A 22,730-nucleotide genomic window follows, 5' to 3' on the forward strand; every position below is an offset into this window, starting at 1 on the left:
GTGGGGTGGCAAGGCAGACCTTGAGGGAGTGTGCATGTGGTCTTAAAGGTCAGAGGCTTCTTAATCATCTTCAAGCCAGAGGAAAGCATTAATTCTTAAGGAGTGGGCCTCTTCTATAGATTCAGAGGGTTTGAGGAAGTCTGGGGATTTGAATTCTGAATCTATCAACCCAGATACATTTCTACTCAGAGGTCTTCATTTCTGAGGGTCCAGTATTTTCCCAGTCAGGGCCCTGATGTTGTATAACAGACTTGGCTAACTTGGCAACTTAACATTCTTGAACTCTGCTATTCTTCTGATTATATCCTGGGCCTGAGCCTCAGCTTTTCCTGCCCTTCCACTGCAGAAGAGAGTTTCTTAATATGCTGCTGAGGAGGTCCATTAGTTTTCACATTTAGTCTTTAATTAATCATCCTTGGTGTTTCATTAATTGCCTCCAGCAAGAGCCATCCAGTGTCATTGTCTCTATAATTACTACTTCCCCATATTTCTCAGATGCCTCATATACCGCACCCTGGTGCACTTCCTTCCACTGGTACACCATCCCAGTTCATCATCAGTGAAAGTTTGAACGATTGCAGCGCTCTCTTGTGGTTGTTCTGCATCTACAGCCAGTGATGGGGTCCTCATTGCCAGCCAGACAGTAGGTGATCCAGCTCCAAAATCCCATTTTAGCATCTGCTTTCTACCCATCCTGGCACCAACTTTCACAGGTTGGATTCCCCATAGAGCAAACTCTGAGATGAAAACTAGTGTGCAGAAAGTTCCTAAGGGAGCTCTCTCAGGGGGGAATGGAAGGAAGCAAGACTAAGTAAAGGAAGAAACTGAGCTGCAAAACAGTCCCAACAAAGCCTCAGATGACTCCTCAGGGAGCTCTGAATCTGTGATTGCCCTGCTGAATTGTTCCAAGTTCAGGGGAGGGGTCTGGCACTCATATGCTCACATCAACCAGGCATTGGGTGCAGGCTGCCATGGGAAGAGGTGTGCCCTTGGACAAGGTGTCTCTCTTCCACAGAGGTTAATTTGAATAAGTCCTCAGTTCTGAAGAGGGGATCTACATGGTACAGAACAGGATCCATGACAATGATGCTAACAGGCTTTTCAGAATTAAGGGGAACAGAGATGAGTATAGTATAGCCTTAAAGAAGAGGAATTGTTTGGACAAGAGTAACCCTCTCTGTAGCATGATTGTTTTCTTCATCTGCTAGTTAACAGGATTTGATTCCAGTTACAAAATTTGGTCTCACTGTAAAATAACTTTACAGATATTTTGTTGATGAGAATCTAGAAACATTTGAACAAATAATTACTTCATGAACAAGAGAGCCCAGACAGCTTGACCCTTTGATTATACTTCTGCTTTAATAGAGTAATGTTTGAAAATACATAGATATCCAGGAAAAAAAGTAAAGCAGTATGAGGTATTGAGAGCACAATTGTGCTTTAATCTGGGTGTTAAGTTTCTAATTGTGACAGCAATCACACTTCTAAGCAAACGCTGTCCACTAGCTCTGCAAACACCTCCAGTGGTACTATTAAAGCAGTTAACTTCACACTGTAAAACATGTCAAATACCCACTCTGTACATTCACTGTATGTTTCATCTGTGTTTTTTCACAAAAAAAGAGGCATATCTAGATTTCATAATCAGAGTCAGCTTCCTGAAGATTCAGATATGAAATAATGCCTGTCAATTTGTTTCTCAAACTAAATGTTTTAAGAAGAGTATAATTTATTCTTTAAAGCAATTTTATATATATGTGGAGTCTAGTTAACTTCATAGTGATGTTGTTGAATACAATACAAAACAAATGCAGGTATTTTCCAGGACATTAGTATAGAAAAAGGAGGCTTTAAGAATTCATGAGGAAAAAAAGATAATAAAACTTAAACTTCCTTTTCAGATGTTTTAAATTTTCTATAAAGCTTTTTGTCCTCAAATTAATCATTTAACCATGGTACACAAATACATTGCCTGGTGTCAAGCTGGGAAACCCTCTCTTTTATATAGTAAAATCCTCTTCTGGTCCATTCTGACCCAACTCCTGGTTGTCTGAGGGCAAATTTCTCTCCAGAGACCTAAAGTTGTAATAAAAAGCATCGTTTTCTTCTAGTGGTTGGTATTCCTGTTCGATTTCACGTAGGAAGCCACTTCCAGAGCCACTTCCAGAGCCTGATCCTGAAAAGTCCTCAGAAAGAGGGAAGACATCATTCAAGTTCCTGGATTTCATCATTCTGAAGCATGACAGAAAAGTGGAAAAGAAACATTAAAGTTTGAGACATGAAAAGATAATCATAATAAATTTTTTAAGATATGAAAGTAAATGTAGCCACTCCGTTGCTCAAATTTTAAGTTAAAAGTTTCCCAGTTATTTAATGTTTTAAAACAAAAAATAAGTCAGACCTTTCCACATATTTACAATACTTACTGTATCTAACTCGTTGCCTTTATCAGCTTCACATCTACTCATTGCAGATGCATATAAAAATGCTAATTTTCTTATCACTAACATAGCAATCCTATATTTAGAATTTACTTAAGGGGTCATTTATTTTTTACAGAAAAGATCCCATTTTTACACTTTCTCCCACTGAAGAAAGGACACACAAGTAAATTAGACTAGATATATATTTTTCCTATTTTAAAAATTCTGCAAAATCTCTAATAACTTCACAGGGCTTCAACAAAGCTCACACTTAAGAAATTCTTTGCAACAAGTCAAGCATTATATTTGCCAGCATGTTAACATTCAATCTCCTCCCCACAGATAAGTGCATTCATTCAACTGGGTTCAGTGGGGTAGTTTGAAATCCACTCAGCACCAAAGGACCAGAGCAATGATGCCACCCATCAGTGGCAGAATAAGGCAACAAAGCATCAGAGACAAAAGTTGAGTTTCACAGCCTATGGGTCATTTTCTACATGAAAATAATAAACCACAGGCCATACAACAGATTAGAGTTTCCTTCATGCCTACATTCGATAAATATTGAATATCTGATCCCTGTTCTGAGGGCCTGGGATAGAATGGGGACTGATAGATGAGGTCCCTGCTCAGAGGTTTATAACTTTGGCGGGGAGACAGACAATAAAAAGTGAATAAGCAAATCAGGAAAATATTAGGTGGGGCTAAATGTTATGCAGAGAAACAAAGTGGAATAATGTAATAGAGGGTGACCTGCTGGATAGTTGGTCAGCTGGGTAGGAAAAGGAATCAGAGCTGGAAACAGATTTGGTAGTTTCTCCCCCTCCCTCTCCCTCTCCCTCTCCCTCTCCCTCTCCCACTCCCTCTCCCTCTCCCTCTCCCTTTCCCTCTCTCTCTCTCTCTCTCTCTCTCTCTCTCTCTCTCTCTCTCTCTCTCACACACACACACACACATAGTATTTAAAGCCATGGAACAGGATGAAGTCACCCAAAAAAGGCATGCAGATACAAAAGCAGCCCACGACAGAGCTAGGGCCACCCCAACATATTAAATATTAATCAAAGGAGAAAGAACAGCCAGGGAAGTAGAAGGAAACCCAAGACAAGGTGGGGCCATGGAAGCCCAGAGAAAAAAGTATTTCAGAGGAAGGGTGGTCAACTGTTTTTGAAAACAACTGACAAGTCAAGTGGGAATTCCCTGGCGGTTCAGTGGTTAGGACTCTGCACTTCAGTGCCAAGGGCGCAGGCTCAATCCTTAGCCCGGAACTAAGATCCCACAAGCCATGTGGCGCAGGAAAAAAAAGAGAGAGAGAGAGAAGTCAAGTAAGCTAAACATAGAGAAGTAACCAGCAGATGTGTCAACAGGAAGTAATTGTGACCTATTTGGTTGCTGTTTTTATTCTTTTGGATCACCATTCTCCCTATCCCTTTTTTTTTTTTTTTTTTTTTTTTGCGGTACGCGGGCCTCTCACTGTTTTGGCCTCTCCCGTTGCAGAACACAGGCTCTGGACGCGCAGGCTCAGCGGCCATGGCTCACGGGCCCAGCCGCTCCACGGCATGTGGGATCTCCCCGGACCAGGGCACGAACCCATGTCCCCTGCATCGGCAGACGGACTCTCAACCACTGCGCCACCAGGGAAGACCTCCCTATCCCTTCTTGCCTCCCTCCCTCCTAAACGTGTACAATAACTATGACTGCTACAAACTTGTATATAGTTTTTGGATCAAATAACATGAGGAGATGGGGAACCATTAAAAATTGGGACTCCTGCTCTCCTTTGCTTTGTAAATTCAGAAGTCGGGGGTGGGAAAGAGGGATAGTTAAAATGTTTAAAAAACTTTAAGCTCCCTTGGAACTTTTACCAGTGTGGAGGAAAATAAAAAAGAACTTAAATTGGGAATTCCCTGGCAGTCCAGTGGTTAGGACTCCACACTTTCACTGCCGAGGGCCCAGGTTCAATTAAAAAAAAAAAAAGTGGGCTTCCCTGGTGGCGCAGTGGTTGAGAGTCCGCCTGCCGATGCAGGGGACACGGTTTCGTGCCCCGGTCCGGGAGGATCCCACATGCCGCGGAGCAGATGGGCCCGTGAGCCATGGCCTCTGAGCCTGCGCGTCCGGAACCTGTGCTCCGCAATGGGAGAGGCCACAGCAGTGAGAGGCCCATGTACCGCAAAAAAAAAGTAAGTGCTTCTACCAAGCTCTCTGGGTGAAGGTAGAACCAGAAGGGGTTGAGGAGATAGTAAGCATCAGCAACGCTATCAGGAAGTGTTACTATGAAGAGGAGCAGAGAATGGGGCAACAGCTGGAAAGGATGCAGAGTCAAAGAGGGGATTTTACCTAAATGTAGGCGATACTAGAGAATGTCTGCATACTGATGAGAAGAAGATGCTGGGTTCAGAGGGTTAACTGCAAAATTAAAGTCCTGGAGAAGGTGCATGGGGATAGGATGCCCAGCACAAGGAGGGGTGGCCTTAGAAGCTGCCACAGTCATAGTACAGTCAAGAAACTTACCTAAATATTTAAGACAGGGAATTGCTAACACATGAGATGGAAGAGAAGCAAAGCCAAATAGGGAATAATAAGGAAACCCAGAGATGAGGAACAGCAAGAAAATATTTCCCTCCCTGGGCTAGAGGGACAGTGGAGGAGGTGGTACTACCTGAGCCCAGGGACCAAGAGCATCTGGTGGAAGCTGAAGCCATGGATGAGACACAGCCCTGCCAGAGGTGCCACCCAAGGCAGGAATGAGAAGAAACATCCTTGTCTCTCCTTGCCGCCCACGCTGACCAGTCTCCCTTTCAGGCATCCCACTGGCCAAACTCAGCCACAGATCTGGGAGCCTGAGAAATGCAAACCATAGCGATCAGCCCTCACCACCCTCACCCAACGCAGAGCAGGGAGATGGAAGGAGAAGAAATGGATCTGAGAGCAAGAGTGTCCAAGACCGTCACAGAAGCAGGGGCTGTGCATCCATATTAACAGGAGTGTCAGAGCAAGAAGGAAAGTTGCTGGCTGAGGAAAGGGAAGATCCTAGAGATTTTTTTTTTATTTATTATTTTTAGTTGAGGCAGAGTTGATTTACAATATTATATACATTTCAGGTGTACAACAGTGATTCACAATTTTAAAGGTTATATTCCATTTATAGTTATTATAAAATATTGGCTATATTCCCTGTGTTGTACAATACATCCATGTAGATTATTTATTTATTTTTATTTATTTATTTTTGGCTGCGATGGGTCTTCCTTGCTGTGTGCGGACTTTCTGTAGTTGGCGCGAGCCGCGGCTACTCTTCGTTGCGGTGCGCGGGCTTCTCATTGCGGTGGCTTCTCTTGTTGCAGAGCACGGGCTCTAGGCGCACAGGCTCAGTAGTTGTGGCACACGGGCTTAGTTGCTCTGCAGCATGTGGGATCTTCCCGGACCAGGGCTTGAACCCGCGTCCCCTGCATTGGCAGGCGGATTCTGAACCACTGAGCCACCAGGAAAGCCCGATTATTTATTTTATTCACAGTAGTTTGTACCTCTTAATCCCCTGCCCCTAGCTTGCCCCTCCCCCTTCCTTCTCCCCACTGGTAACCACTGGTTTGTTCTCTATATCTGTGTGTCTGTTTCTTTTTTGTTATATTCACAAGTTTGTTTTATTTTTTAGATTCCACATATAAGTGATATCATACAGTATTTGTCTTCTCTGTCTGACTTATTTCACTAAGCATAATACCCTCCAAGTCCATCCGTGTTGCTGCAAATGGCAAAATTTCGTTCTTTTTTATGGCTGAGTAGTATTCCGATGTGTGTGTGTGTGTGTGTGTGTGTGTGTGTGTGTGTGTGTGTATCACATCTTCTTTATCCATTCATCTACTGATGGACACTTAGATTGCTTCCATATCTTGGCTATTATAAATAATGCTGCTATGAACATTGGGATACATATATCTTTTCAAATTAGTGTTTTCATTTTCTTTGGATATATACCCAGGAGTATAATTGCAGGATCATATGGTAACTCTATTTTTAGTTTTCTGAGGAACCTCCACACTGTTTTGTACAGTGGTTGCACCAATATACATTCCCATTAACAAGGTACAAGAGTCCCCTTTTCTCTACATCCTCGCCAGCAATTTATTATTTGTGATCTTTTTGATGACAGCCATTCTGACAGGTGGGAGGTGATATTCATTGTGGTTTTAATTTGCATTTCTCTGGTGATTAGCGATGTTGAGCATCTTTTCATGTGCCTGTTGTCTAACTGGTTGTGTTCTTTGGAAAAATGTCTATTCAGATCTTCTGCCCAGTTTTTAATTGGGATGTTTGTTTTTTTGATGTTGAGTTGTATGAGCTGTTTATATACTTTAGATATTAACCCCTTATTAGTCATATCACTTGCAAATATTTTCTCCCATTCAGTAGGTTGTCCTTTTGTTTGTCGATGGTTTCCCTTGCTGTGCAAAAGGTTTTAAGCTTAATTAGGTCCCATTTGTTTATTTTTGCTTTTGTTTCCTTTGCCTTAGGACACGGATCCAAAAAAATATTGCTACAATTTATGTCAAAGAGTGTGGAAGATCATACAGATTTGAGGAGGGAAGAAATAGTGTAAATATTTGTTTTGGAGGACTTGCGTTGTTCCTCTAATATCTTAGATTTAAATGAATCACCGTTGAAATCCGTGACTAAAATAATGGAGGATGCTGTAATATCACGTTCAGGCTTTATGCCATGGACCTAAAAGCGCAGGGTTGCAGAGTTGCATTTTGAGGATGGTGGTGATATAATTTCAGTGATGAAGGGGGTTACCAGGATCCCCAAAGTGATGATAGACTTACGTGGTTTGGGCATGATGATTTACGTGGCTTTCAGGGGAGTGATTTTCTATTTAAGCCTGAAGATTAAAACTTTTATGATAATTCTTTTCATAATGTATCTTTGCTACGTATAATTTTGATATTCATTGAAATAATGGGTTTTAATACAATTCAATTTTTGTTACTTATGAATTCCTATTGGATCTTTTTTGCAAGTATAAGGCAGGTTTTATTTGATCAAGAAGAGTTTTGGATGTATGGACACCAAGGGAGGAAGTGGGGTGAGGGATGAATTGGGAGATAGCGGTTGACATTTATACACTAATATGTATAAAATAGATAATAAGAACCTGCTGTATAAAATGTAAATTAATTTAATTTAATTTAAAAAAAAGAAGAGTTTTGACTTTCTTTTTTATGAGTCGTGGTCACTTATTCTTCCTTTCCCTAATTTCTTCTTTTTTTTTTATCACTACTATCTAAACGGAACATTTTTGTCACCCCTCAAAAATCTTGTACCTAATAGCAGTCACTCTTTATTCCTCCCTCCCTCACAGCCCCTGGCAACCACTACTCTATTTCTGTCTCTATGGATTTGCCTATTCTGGACATTTCACATAAATGGAATCATACAATATGTGGCTTTTTGTGTCTGGTTTCCTTCACTTTGCATAATGTTTTCAGGATTCATCCATGTTGTAGCATTTATCAATAACTCCTTCTTTCTTATGGCCAAATAATATTCTACTTAAGGGATGTACCACATTTTGTTTATCCATTCAGGTGATAGACTCCTATTGGATTTTAATATAAATATACAATGTGCTCTATTTACATTAATAAAATAATGTTCAATCATTTTCAATACCTATTGGTGAAAAGTATTCAATTTTTGTTTCTGCCACAAGAAAAAGACCTTGCAAAAGTGTAGGTGAATAGGGACCTCCCTGGTGGCGCAGTGGTTAAGAATCTGCCTGCCAGTGCAGGAGACACAGGTTCTATCTCTGGTCTGGAAAGATCCCACATGCCGCAGAGCAGCTAAGCCCGCGCTCCGCAACTACTCAGCCCGCATGCCTAGATCCCATGCTCCGCAACAAAAGAAACCACCACAATGAGAAGCCCGTGCACCGCAACGAAGAGTAGCCCCTGCTCTCAGCAACTAGAGAAAGCCCGCGCGCAGCAACAAAGACCCAACTCAGCCAAAAATAAATAAATTTTAAAAAATAAATAAAATTCTTAAAAAGGTAGGTGAATCATGTATTCTTGTGCATCTCATATACCAGTAAAGACAGTACAGTTTTACCCTGTACTGTGCAGTGAAAACCTAACCATGGAACCTAACCATGGAAGCAAGAGCCTGAAGAAAAACACTCTTGGCAACCCTCCCACCTCCATGCCAAGATCTCAGCAGCGGATGGTGAAAGTAAAATCAAGAAAGTCCACTTACGAAAAAGGGTCAGTCCTTGGAGGTAGGATTCTGTTGTATTCACCTGGAAGTAGATCGAACTCTGGTCCCTTTTCATCAATGCAGTTTGCAGAATTGCTGTCAGGATTGCAGCGTACCCACTGGTATCTGGCTTTCCGCACAGGAGAACCTGCCCAAACGTGGAACCCACGTGGTCAATAAATGTCTCTTACACAGCTTCTAATCACTCTGTCCCTAAGAAATTTTTAATTAAATCGATTCTAAATTTGGTAGGTAAGGTGTGGACAGGTTTTATGATCATTAATATCACAGGAGCACCGACTATTTGCTAGCCCTTTATGCACACCATTTGTCCTTCTCACAACACCCCTCTAAAGTAGCCTAGAGTTTAAGGTTAGAACAGGCTTTGGCAATTAGCTGCCTGGAGTGAAGTCTCAGCTCTGCTACTGGTGAGCTGTGAAACCTTAACTTCCCCAAGCCCCCACCAGAAAACTGAGGTACTAAGAGTGTCTCTTCTTCATAAGCTGGTCACAAAAATTAAATGAGAAAATGCATGTAAAGATCTTAACATAGTGCCAGGTACACAGTAAACACTTGAAAATATTAACTATCATTATCTTTGTACTATTATTTCCATTTTATACAAAGGAAAACTGAGGCTGCACAGGTACTAAGTAAAGGACCCAGGATTCAAACCTGTATCTGACCCTGAATCCTGCCTGTTCTGGTAGAGATGAGTCGAATCATGCTCAGAAAGGTTAAGGAATGTACCAATTGGTACCCGAGATACTACAGAGCCCTAGTTCTTTAGGGCCATTCTTGGGTATTGAAAAGAAATTCTTGGGTATTCTTGGGAATGAAAAGTAGGTTAAAAACTTGGCCTCTTTCTTTGCCCTCACATCTAGTCAGAGATTTCAAAAATCCCTCGGCAGTGAAAGCCTGGAGTCCTAACTACTGGACCGCCAGGGAATTCCCGCCAAGGTATATTATTAAGTTAAAAAAAGTAAAGAACACTATGAATTGTTTGTTACCATTTGTGTGTGTTTGTTCACACTATATTTACATATATGCTTATATGCACAGAACATCTCTGAAAAGATACACAGCAAACTGATCATCTTTGTGGAGGGAATTGGTGGCTGGAAGACAGTGGAAGGAAGAGCATTGACTTTTCACTGCATATCCTTTTGAATCATTAGATTTTTTGAGCCATATGTATGTATTATCTATTCAAAATTATTTTTATTTTTTGACAGCTTTCTTAAGGTGGACTTGACATTCAGTAAGCTGTGCATATTTAAAGTGCACAATTTGTTTCGACAAATGGATACACAATGGAACCATCACCACAATCAAGGGTATGAACATATTCAACATCCCCCAGAGTTTCCTTGTGCCCCTTTGTGATCCTGCCCTTCTCCCTCCCTCCTCCTGACTCCCCCCAGCCCCCCTCAACCATCAATCTACTTACTGTCATTATAAATTAGTTTGCATTTTCTAGAATTTTATGTAAATGGATACATACAGCAACTTGTCAATGGTTTCCTGACTTTAAATCAGGTTCTAGAGGGCTCTCTACCTTTTATAGTACTCTCTCCTAGAAATGGAGAGTTTATTTAGATATTCCTTACATCTAGACTGCTTTTGTTGCAATTTTTAATAACATTTATCTTAGAAAAGGAATGTATGTTCATTATAGAAAATTTTGAAAAATGTAGCAAACCAACATACAAAAAAATTTACTCCTAATCTCATTACCCAGCCCTCCCAAAGACCATAAGTTCTGGAGTTTTGCTTTTTTTCCCTCTGGGTATCTGTATTTCTAGGAGAGTATGCACAAGTTGTGTCCTATTCTCAACTATCAGAGGTTGAAAAGTGAAGCCTCTACTGAGGTCAAATTCACTTTACATCTTAATGGGATGGCCAAGGACTTTGTTCTTTAAAGATTGCAGAACCACAGAACTTTTGCAAAATGTCCTCTTTCCTCATGAAACTCTATTATGTCTGTTTACACTCAACTTTGTCCTAGCTAATATTTCTGATTAATTTTATAAATACAGCATTGCTAAGTTATTAATAACATCATTAAGATATACATTATATACATATATATGGAGAGAGAGAGAGAGAAAATATATAAAGAATTCATGATGCTGTTCACCTTAGTATTATTTAAAATAGGGAAACAGGAAATAACTAAATAATCAAAACAAGAGAAAATACTCAGATTAATTATGAGGCATTCATATGAGAGACTATTAAACAAATGGGAAAAAAGCAGTAGTTATGGAAAAGACTATATAGCATCATAGGAAAATCTATGTTCAAAAATGAGTTTAAAAAAAGCAGAGGGGACTTCCCTCGTGGTCCAGAGGGGACTTCCCTCGTGGTCCAGGGGACTTCCAATGCAGGGGACTCAAGTTCTATCCCTGGTCAGGGAACTAAGATCCCATGAGCTGCAGGGCAACTAAGCCCGCGCGCCGCAACTATGAGCCCACAAGCCATAACTAGAGAGCCCTTGCGCCACAACTACTGAGCCCGCATGTGCTGGAGCCTTTGCACCACCACTAGAGAGGAGTCCGTGTGCCACACGAAAGATCCTGTGTGCTGCAACTAAAACCTGATACAGCCAAAAATAAATACATAAATATTTTTTAAAAAGCAGAATACCACTCTATGCATAATAGTTGTTAATGCAACTACATAAATAGATATCGGGGGGGTGAGGAATGGGAGGAAATACACAGAAATAACTATAGTGGTAGACTCTGATGATTTTTTTCTCACTTTGTTTTCTAAATTGCTGTAATAAACAATATTCTTTTAAAAATATAAACAAAACTCTAATGTAGAAAGTAAATGTTCTCCCATTGTTTTCCTTCTTTCTTTCTGTCTTACTTTCATTCATTCTTTCTTTTAGAACTACTATTCTATCACAATCTTCCCCATAGTTCCTGAATATAGCTTACAGTTTCTGGTCTGGGACGCTACTCATCCAGAATGGGTTAGCTTTGTCACTGCTTGGAGGCTGGAGGTAAGGCTTGACATCAACTTGTGATGTCAAGTTGACATCACAATGTCTCCCCCTTACTAGCTGTGTAACCTTAACCTCCCTGTACCTCAATTTCCTCATCCATAAAATGGGGACAGTAGTAGCTCTAATAATGAGATATAAATATTAGGCTCGTAGAATAGTACCTAGCACCATGGTCAGAGCTTTTTTTTTTTTTTTTTTTTTTTTGCGGTATGCGGGCCTCTCACTGTTGTGGCCGCTCCCGTTGCGGAGCGCAGGCTCCGGACGCGCAGGCTCAGCGGCCATGGCTCACCGGCCTAGCCGCTCTGCGGCATGTGGGATCTTCCCGGACCGGGGCACGAACCCGTGTGCCCTGCATCGGCAGGCGGACTCTCAACCACTGCGCCACCAGGGAAGCCCAGAGCTCTTTATTTATTTAAATTAATCTCTCCCTTTTCTTTTCTTTTCTTTTTTTAACATTTATTTGTTTATTTATTTTGGCTGCACTGGGTCTTGGTTGCAGCATGCAGGATCTTCATTGTGCCATGCGGGATCTTTGTTGCAGCATGCGGACTTCTTAGTTGCAGCATGTGAACTCTTAGTTGACACAGGCATAGGAGATCTAGTTCCCCAACCAGGGATCGATCCTGGGCCCCCTGCATTGGGAGCACGGAGTCTTAACCGGTGGACCACCAGAAAAGTCCCGTCAGAGCTCTTTAAATGCTAGTTTCTCTGCTGAGGAGGAGAATGAGAATGACCTATTGACCTATCTCTGATAGTGAACAGCTTGTAGAGAGACCAAATTTAAACTCCTGTTCCACCACAGTATCCCATAATAGTATCCCAAAGAGTTCCTGTTTAAACAAGATAAAAGTATCTGAAACATCTAGCACAAGCCTTTGCACATGGTAGGTATTTAATACATTTTAGCTCCTTCTCCTCTGATTCTTTCCTGAAGAAGCTTAAGCTTGGCATCTACTGAATTGTTACTTAGAAGCGTCATCATTGTGAGTCAGGTAAAAATTCAACATCTGCTCCAGCAGAGGGCAATGTCTTCACACCCCATGCCGTCTAGACCAGCGCGGTCCAATAGAAACAAGAGAAACCATCCGTACACTTATGGATGTTACAACAGCCATATTTTAAAAAGTAAAAAAGAGGTGACATTAATTTGAAAATATTTTACTTAAATATATTCAAATATTGTCACAACATAATCAATATAAGTTATTAATGGATATTTTACACTTTTTTTCATCCTAAGATTTCAAATCTGGTGTGTATTTTGCACTTACACAATACCTCATTTTGGACTCGCCACATTTCACACATTTCAAGTGCTTAGTAGCCACAAGAAGCCCGTGGCTACCATTTCAGACAGAGCAGGTCTAGACATTCTTCTCTACTGTCGTGGATGGCTGAATATCAAACCAAGTAAGTGCTTGTATAGATAGGAAGTTAAACAGAAAAGTAAAACTAATAGTTTAATGAGGAAGCATCTCAGTAAAAGATCTCATCTTTTCACTGGTGTAAGAAACACAACTCTGGTAAATTAGAAAACTTCTAAAATACAAATTCCCTCTAGAGTTTAGAATCTCAGCTTTTAAAATTTATAAAGAGGGGTTTCTTTTTTTGGGTGACGAAAATGTTCTAAAATAGACTATGGTGATGGTTGCACGTAACTGTGAATATACTAAAAAACCATCGATGTACACTTTAAATGGGTGAATTGTATGGTATATGAAATCTATCTCAGTAAAGCTATTCCAAAATTGATAAAGAAATCAAAGATAGAAGTCCACCTCCCCCACAGAAATGTTTATCTAGTTTGGGACTGGTGATTTTATTTTTTTAATTAAAAAAAGTTTTATTGGTATGTATGTAACATAGCACACAATCACTCTTCTAAAATGTAAAATTCAGTGGTTTTTAGCATATTCATAGGTATGTGCAACTATCACCACAAATTTAGAACAATTTTATCATCACAGAGAAATCCCCTATCCTTTAGCTAGCCAGCTCCTGTATCTCATGCTTCTCATCCCTAAGTAACCACTAATCAATCTACTTTTTATCTCTATATTTTTAAGCAAGTTGGATGTTTCATGTAAATAGAATCATATTAGGTGTTTTCTTAGTATTTTTTTTTTATTTTTGGCTGTGTCGGGACTTAGCTGCGGCACACAGGATCTTTCATTGCGGCACACGGGCTTCTCTCTAGTTGTGGTGGGCAGGCTCCAGAGTGTGTGGGCTTAGTTGCTCCACGGCATGTGGGATCTTAGTTCCCCCACCAGGGATTGAACCCACCTCCTCTGCATTGGAAGGCGCTGGACCACCAGGGAAGTCCCGAGGTGGTTTTTCTTTTTTAAGTATAGTTGACCTAATATACTATGTTAGTTTCAGGTACATAACATAGTGGTCCTGTATTGCTATATATTATAAAATGATCAACACACTGGGGATTTTAAATCTGCTTTAAAATAAAGAACACGGTTACAGATACCAAGTTCCTGACATATTTATTCAAGGGTGTTGGCAGAATGTGAAAATTCAACAGTTCCAGCCCCCGATGTGTGGGAGTATCTTGATTCTGTCTTGCTTGAGAGAAATCTTAAGATTATCGTAATTTAAAAAATAAAAGGGAATATGCTCATGGACAGAAAAATTATCTTCCTAAGAGGCCCCACTTACAGATCTCCTGGTTAATTTTGTGGTGGATTCAAGGGAGAAGAATGTTTTTTATTTACAATCACTTCCCTCACTGCCTACCCCCACCCTTTCTCGGTCTGTCTTTGTCTCTCTCTGTCTCTGTCTTTGCCCCTATTTCTTTCACACATACACACAGAGTCACTAGTCTTGCTTTAGCAAATACTTTCTATAAGTAAACATTACCAGAGCAAATAACTTACCCCAGTAATATCGTATTGTAATATCAATTTTTCTCCAACATCATCTCAATTTACTAATTTCCTATTCTTAATGGAGACTTGCTACAAGTGTGCTAGAAAAATTTAAGCAGAAACTGCCATGTTGTGGGGAGGGGGGGAGGGAGACCATCTCGTTCATTGTTTGGTGGCATTCAAACAGAAGTCACCATCTAAGCTGGAGCTGCTTCCTACAGGCCAATCAATTCCACAAGATGAATAAAGTTCCCCCACCCTTGCATGGTTTGACAAGCTATAAAAAGTTCCAAGTTTACTTTCAATTTCTCCTTCTCTGTCCCTCAACTCAGTGGTTTTTGTAGCAAGGGCTAGAGTCAAAGCAAGGTTGTTTTAAATAAAGAAAATCTCTAATCCACCTAGAATACAGCTAAATTGCAGTAGAAAGTTAACTCTGAACTTGAAATCAGATGACTAGCTCTGCCATTAATTAGTTGTAATGGGCCTTGGGCAAGTCTCATAAATTTTTTGCAAGAGGTTGATGTAAAGAGCAAATGAAATGATGAATGTAAGATCCAATTTTCCCCTCTATAAATTGGTGTTAATTCCTCCTCCTAGGGAATGTGATGATCCTTTACCCGAGAATGGATGTGAATCACTTTACAATCAAACAGCAGCGCACATAGGTGGAATCAATATCATTATCGTGATCTCAGAGGCAGTGTAGAGTGGAAACATAGTCTGGCAATGACCCCCTTGGCCACACCTGCTCATGGATTTTCCATTTTCCCTCTTTATGGGCATCTTTTAGAAAGAGAGGCAATAAAAGAGTAAGAGTCACCTCATCAATTGATGAGTAAGGCCCCATCAATAATCCCCTGGAAAAAAAAAAAATCCCCTGGAGCTCTACATTAAATTGATTAGCCATCTGTACTCTCCAGGGTCTCCCACACATTGCCAAACTTCCATCTCTTTGCACTTGGTAGACATACTTTTACAGCATGTCTTTACTTCAGCTTCACTTATAGTCACTGACATGGGCTGAATTGTGTCCCTCCAATTCAATGTGTTGAAGTTCTAACCCCCAGTACCTCAGAATGGGACTGTATTTGGAGACAGGGCCTTGAAAGAGATAATTAAGACATAATGAGGTCATGCAGATGAGCCCTAATCCAGTATGACTGGTTTCCTTACAAGAAGAGGAGATGGGGACATAGACACACACAAAGAACCATGTAAAGACAGAGACAAGACGGCCATCTACACGCTGAGGAGAGAAGCTTCAGAATGAAACTAACCCTGCTGACACCTTGATCTTGAACTTCTAGCCTCCAGAACTGTGAGGAAATAAATTCCTGTTGTTTAAGCCACCCAGTCTGTGGTACTTTGTTATGGCAGCCTTAGCAAACTAATACAATAACCTAAGATGTTTTGTTTCAGTAAAAACAAGCAAAAAGCCTAGTGCAGTTGATCAGTTCAGTCAAATCAATGGGTTAAGAAAAAAAATTTTTTTAAGTGGGGAAAGAATGCTACAGAATCATATCTGGCATCACATAGAAGTATGATGAAATAGTAACCTCTCTGCAGCCTTGAGCTGATGTCACTCACACACGCAGCTGTGGGTGGACATCTATTTCCCTTCTTATTCAGATGTGAACACTAATCCTTGATTCCAATACCAACTGCACTTCTCCTTTGGAAACTCCCTAGTTTTTCAGTCCATTCATTCTCTCTTTTTTGGTTCCTTTCCCAACAAAGAGCTAAACCTACCTGGTGATGACATAAATACTAGTACTTTATAAAATGTTATAATAGTTTCTTCACTACATTCTGAAGAATACCTATTACATAAAGAATGCCTTTGTTTTCATTTTAGTTTTCCCTATAGAACCTTAGTGGGGAATGTGACATTTCTGGGAAATTTTGAAGATGTAAAGACTCACAGAGCTCTGGTCAGGGTAGACCCAGCACCAACAGGTCACTCAAGTCTGTGCTACAAACATGGACCTGAGTGCTTGGATCTTGTCAGAGCACATGAGGGAATTATTTCATCAAGCTGAAGGTTTTCCCTAAAAGATCCAAGTAAAGCCTGTTCCTTACATTCAACAATGTTTTATACCTTAAAAAATAAATAGACGAATGGAAAATTTCAGCAACATTATTTGCTGGTTTTTTCTTCAATAATTGCATAACAAGAAGAAAGTGATTTTATAAATTTCCAATACATAATGAATGTATCTGAGATCATGTGTACAATTTCATTTCCACCAGAAGTAAAAACAAGACAACTAGAAGAAACTTCGAAGAAACAAATCCAGGATATGTGCAATCACCATGACTCAATATTTCCTTTACCGTTTGGAGGAACTCTAGTTTTTCTACTATAAATTCTCCCATCTACTTATCAGGCCATGACTTTCTGCCTTATTCAGACATGATCGCTTATTTACCAAAGGAGAAGAAATTGTATTTTTCCTACAAACTGATTGTTTTCATTTTCTTAGTCATTAAAGGTTTTAAGTTGTTTCATTCTGACTAAACAACCCTAAATGATAGACCTAATAAGAAATTTCCCAATGTGATGTTTCTCTGAGCAACAAAACAATTACTAAAATTCTTTGGCCTCTCTTTAAAATCTGAGATGGTTTTCATTAACTATGTCTAAACATAATTGAATTTTCACTAAGAACCAAGTTTTAAAAAGGAGAAAAAATACACGCAAATTTACTCTGATTTTAAAAATAGTATTTCCCAGTGTCACAATAATTATAACACTACCATATTATGTTAAAACTTGGGATTGATGTAGACACTTAGGGGTAGGTCATTTTCTATATTCCTTTCTTAAGCGTTGAAAAATTTATAAACAATTTTCATCTGACAATAAAATAGTACATTTCAATCATTTTAAGAACTTATAAGGCCACACCTCCCTCAGAGTTTAACTTTTTTTGGTACCAAACTTAACCAATCTCACACCAAGGAGTTCAGCTACCCCAAATCCTTTTTTTTTTTTTTTTCTTTTTTTGGCCTCCTTTCCCACAGTATAATACATTCCATACCTTAAAGCAAATATAAACATTTGTGTGGACCCCAGGACTTACAAGGAAGATTATAGGGGGACAAGATTCCTGGGTCTTACCTTGAACTGAAGAACCCAAAATCAGGATGAAGGCGAGAGCCAGGACAAGCCTACTGCACTGGAGGAGCACCTGCATGATGACCAACTTGCTTCAGCCCCACCGTCTGCACGCCAATCTCACGACAGGGAAGTGTAGCAGGGTGCTCTCTGTCCCTTTTAGAAAAGGTTCCAAAACCTCAAACCCTGCCCAGAACACACGTCACAGTTTCCTGAACAAATAGAAAGAAATCCACATCAAACCCCAGAAAGATTTAGAAAAAAAAAAAAGGCAGAAAAATAACTATTCATACCCATTATGAAACTGCAGTGGACTCTCCCCAGGTCTGCTTTTTCAAAAGTTTTGTTGTTTGCCACTTGCTGAGTAGAATCAGCATTCAGGACACTTTGTTTTTTCTTTCTTCAGGTAACAATCTAAACACAAGATTGCTAACATTAAGAGCCCGCTGCACAGTTGATGAGATAAGGGAGCTAGATGCTGCCATGCTGCCTTTTCATCACTGATGCCCTTCAACATAAAATATTCTTAATTTTCTTTTTCATCAGGAATAGCATAACTCACTGAGCCAAGCTCAAGAAGTGAAACTTCAAAACTGAGTTTTAATCTACAAGAAAGTGTTGTCAGATTTCAAATGAGCAGTTTCTTCTTATTGGACTCAGTTTCTCCCACTGGCTCACCAGCTTTCCCTCTGCCTCAAGAATCTAGTGAGGATTTTCGGTTACAAAGAACTGGGTAAAACAGAAAAATGATTTTGCAGTCCTCTGCTCCTTCGCACCGAGTATTTCTTATGATTTCATAAGAAATACTTTCATGTTTTTCTCCTGGTAAAACTTTTCAACTTGACTTTTGGTCTTCTTGCCTTGAATAAGCCGGAAATCAAAAACAAGGGGAGGTTGTCCTGTCAGTGGGCTGCTGGACCTCAGAAAATACAAAACAACAAAGTAAAGGAACAGCATTTTCCCCATGTCCTGGGGATTGTGTGCTGACTGAGGCCCGAGGAACACGAGGTAGAGGCTCCTTATTAAAGTCACATAATAAACAGTTTATCACATGCCCTTGTCCTTGGGGCATGTACTTTTCCCTTACTTCCAGTCAAGATTCAACCTCTCTCCATTTCAACACGTCTAACCCTACAATGCCCACTTTCCATTTTCATCCTCACTCTGGCCTGTCCTTTGACAGGAGGGAGGAGTTTCCCTTCCCTTGTTCTAGCCTTCCTGCTGATTCCTTTACCATTTCCTGCTAAGGACGGGCCTCAGGATCTAATCGCTGAGTAGCTGTGGTACAAGTCCACAAAGGCTACAAAGAATGCACATTTTGACCCTCCTCAAAACCAGCTGGACGTGTGTCCGGGGACTCCTCCAAGTGCAGTAACCAACTCCCAAACTCACAAACCCAGTGAGTTCCCCACCATGGAATATTGGTTTCAGCTTGAAATAACAACCCTCATCTTTGGTCCCTTTTAATCCTATCCCCCAATTTAAAACCCTGGCACCAAAACAATAATCCCTGTCAATAGCTTCAACAAGGCTGCTGCAACGTCTCAGATCTGATTAGAGTTTGTGCTTTAAAATGGTAATTTTGGAGGCTCTTCCCATTTGAGTACTTTATTTTTTTAATTCTCTGGTCATGGTGATTTTTTAAAAAACATTTGCAACATTCATAAGCATTTACTCTGCTTCCGCTACACTGACAACCAAGTTTCTTTTTCCAAACAGTCTTCCTCCAGCTTCATTGTCCTAGTCCTCTTCAAACTGTGGAGGAGCAGGATGTATCCCTAAACCTCAGCCTCTCTACAACAAGTTTTCAGTATTTTTAAAAGACAAATTCCATTCTAGACTTAGTCCTTCATTCACCAGGCAACCTTAAATGCACCTACTTTACTTCACACTCGGTTGATTTGCCTGTAAAATGGGTATCCTTAAGCCTTAATGGTCATCCTGGAACAGGACAGAAATCAGTTCCTTGTTGCCTAAAAGTGTAACTACCCCCCTGCCCCAAAGCAATGTAAACGTTGCCTTTCACCTGCTATTGGTCTCAGGGTGGCCTTTGGAAACGGGAGATCTGTTTGGAGCACTTGAGCCTTCCCAGAATCACGAGTCAGCAGAACAGTTTTTAAGACAAATTGAGGTTGTCAGAGGAGATACTGAGGGCAGCACAAAACTACTCCAAGGGATGGCTCCAAGGCTCAGTTCTTTTTTAAAGCTCCAAGTTAAAGATTCTGCCACTCAGCAGCCTCTGAGGCTTTCTTGGCTACTCACTGAGAAGGTCTTAACTCTGAACTGGGCATTGCACAAAAAACCCCAAACAAACAGGAAATAGATCCTGTACCAAATCTATATCATGTCTCTGGAGGCTAAAAGAATGAATTTTCCAATGATTTTTTTATTTCTAGAACTGGAAGAGACCTTAGAAATCATCTACCTCACCCACTCAGGTGGGAAAAGAAGAAGTCCAGAAAGGTTACAGGACTTGCACCTGGTCCCACAGCTGGTGAGTGGCAAAACCAGGTCTAGAACTCAGGTTTCGTAGTTCAAAGTCCAGTGACAGAGGAAGAATGAGGAAGAAACAAGATTAAGCTTTGTAATCATCAGAAGTCTTCCTTTTAGTCTTTTTGGTCTTTAGAGGTATGTACTGAAATATTCCTGTTTAGAATGATAAAATGACTGGAATTTGCTTCAGAATAATGCAGTTTGAGGAGGGGGCTATGAGAGAGGTATAGCAGTGGGCTGCTGATTGCTGAAGCTGAACAATGGGAAAAGTGGGGGCTCATTATACTAGCCTCCCTACCTTAATATATTTTTTGGAATTTCCATAATAAGACACTTTAAAAAATCAACCTTTTAAAAAGGTATGTTTATCTTATTTGGAGTCCATATAAATAAGAAAACATCTCCTGACTTAAAAGAGGACTTTTAAGGAAAGTCCAGGAAAAAAAAAATTGTTTTCTTTAAAAACCCACTTCTTTATTCTTGGATCTCAGTCATGCTTTGAGTTTCCCATTCTTTCGGTTCTACTCTCATTCCTACCACCCCTCCCTTCAGTGCATGGGAAGACGGTATCTAAGACATAAAAGTATCTTGATGCTTTTGGTACAATGAGAACAGCTACCACTGTGTTCTTAGACCTCTCACCAAGTATCAGTGGATGGGTACGCATAGGATGAGTGCCCTGGGAGAGGGCACAGGCTCACAGGTATCCCCAGCAGCTCTTTTCCTTGATCTACCCTTCTCATCACTGTAGCCGCATATCCAGTTTCCCAGGAGCAGGTGCCCCTTGTTGAAGGTTTCCATAGTCCTACTCCAGAAGCTGCTCCAGGTGTTGCCAAGTACATAAAAGTTTGGGAACTTGGGGCTTCCCTGGTGGTGCAGTGGTTGAGAATCGTCTGCCAATGCAGGGGACACGGGTTCGATCGCTGGTCCGGGAAGATCCCACATGCTGCAGAGCAACTAAGCCCATGGGCCACAACTACTGAGCCTGTGCTCTAAAGCCCGTGAGCCACAACTACTGAGCCCACGTGCCACAGCTACTGAAGCCCGCGCGCCTAGAGCCCATGCTCCGCAACGAGAGAAGCACCGCAATGAGGAGCCTGCGCACCACAAGGAAGAGTAGCCCCTGCTTGCTGCAACTAGAGAAAGCCCACACGCAGCAACAAAGACCCAACGCAGACAGAAACAATAAATAAATAAAATAAAATAATAAAATAAATAAATTTATTAAAAAAAAGTTTGGGAACTTGAGTGTTTTAGTCTTGGACTGGAGATAGGGGAGGGGAAGGACACCCCTCCTCCCATAGTTTGGATCTACAATTTGACAAGAAGAAAAACAAGGGGCAGTGGGTATGTAGGAAATCTCTGTACCTTCTGCTCAACTTTGCTGTGAACGTAAAACTGCTCTAAAAAATAAATTCTATTTTTAAAAAGAAGCATAAAAGAACTTCTCAAATACTAACTACAGTCTAGTAGAATATGACATTCCAATTCCAAAATTATAGGGCTTTGAAGAACCAAAAGTTGCAATGGAACTTGCTGAATATTATTGATATAAATAACTGGGAACAGGGGGATGTGTTACTTTTCTTGGGAATATTTTCACAGGGATCAAAAATACTGGAAACAAATCTCTTAAGAAATATTTCAGACATGAGGGAATGGGAGCAGACACATGATTAGGGGGAATAAGATTATCTGAAAACGAATCAGGAAAGGAGTTTCCTTATTTGACTTCTGAAGTCTTATCTATTTCCTAAGATTCTATCTATCAATACTATTCTAAATTATTTTTCATATATTTATTAAATTATATTTTGTATTAAAAATTAATAAATGTTTACTATGGAAAAGTGGGCAGTTGAGGAATGGCAAAAGAGGACTTAAAGGAAAGTACAAATCCCTTACCACCTTCCATCCAGAGATTAGCACTGCCATGTCCTGCCTTTGGTAATTCAGGTAGCACATACCTCTTGCTTGCCCACTGGGATCCCGTTCATCTCCTCTTACAGCTTTTATTTTACACCTTACCCTGTGGCACTACCTGGCCCCACGAGGGTCCCCAGAACTAACTTTGTTGTTGATTCCAGCCAATTCTATAACCCACCCATCAAGTCACCACCCGAAGACTCTGAGCTCCCTCTGCAGACTAGCAAACTATCCAAGTTCCCAAACTCGGTATTTCCTAGGCTTCACAACCAACTTCACTCCTACTCCCCAAAACACACACATACCGAAATTCCACTCACTTACCTACAATTATATTTAAGGTTATTGGTTACTAAGGAAGAGAGAAGTTCTTGCCCCTTAATTTGTAACCACAGAACATCAACCAGATCTTCAACGGCCTATTGATTTCAAACTTCTGAGGCGGACCACATTTACCAATTAAGTTACTACACTTTAGTTGGTTCTTATTTTTTGCCAGACTCTAGGTTCCTTTTTTTTTGGCTGGGGTCGGGAGTGGGGTGGGGTGGGGGGTGGCCCTCGGTAACAAACATGAAAAATGAACAAAATCTCTTAGTTAAATGCTTTTTAGAAGCTTCACCATTTGGTCA

The 22,730-nt window shown here is 40.5% G+C and overlaps 1 protein-coding gene across 1 annotated transcript; it reads right to left on the minus strand.

Moving 5' to 3' along the window:
* Positions 1-1,336: 1,336 nt before the first annotated feature.
* On the minus strand, positions 1,337-17,944 carry SRGN (serglycin). The gene is made up of 3 exons (XM_082855148.1): positions 17,686-17,944; positions 8,673-8,820; positions 1,337-2,235 (listed from the first exon to the last, which is right to left on the minus strand). Exons 1-3 carry the CDS (start codon positions 17,759-17,761, stop codon positions 2,004-2,006), a joined length of 456 nt encoding a protein of 151 aa, XP_082711274.1. The 5' UTR covers positions 17,762-17,944; the 3' UTR covers positions 1,337-2,003.
* Between the last annotated feature and the right edge of the window lie 4,786 nt (positions 17,945-22,730).

Source organism: Leucopleurus acutus, assembly GCF_964270905.1.
Source record: "Leucopleurus acutus genome assembly, chromosome: 14".
NCBI classification, from domain to species: domain Eukaryota; kingdom Metazoa; phylum Chordata; class Mammalia; order Artiodactyla; family Delphinidae; genus Leucopleurus; species Leucopleurus acutus.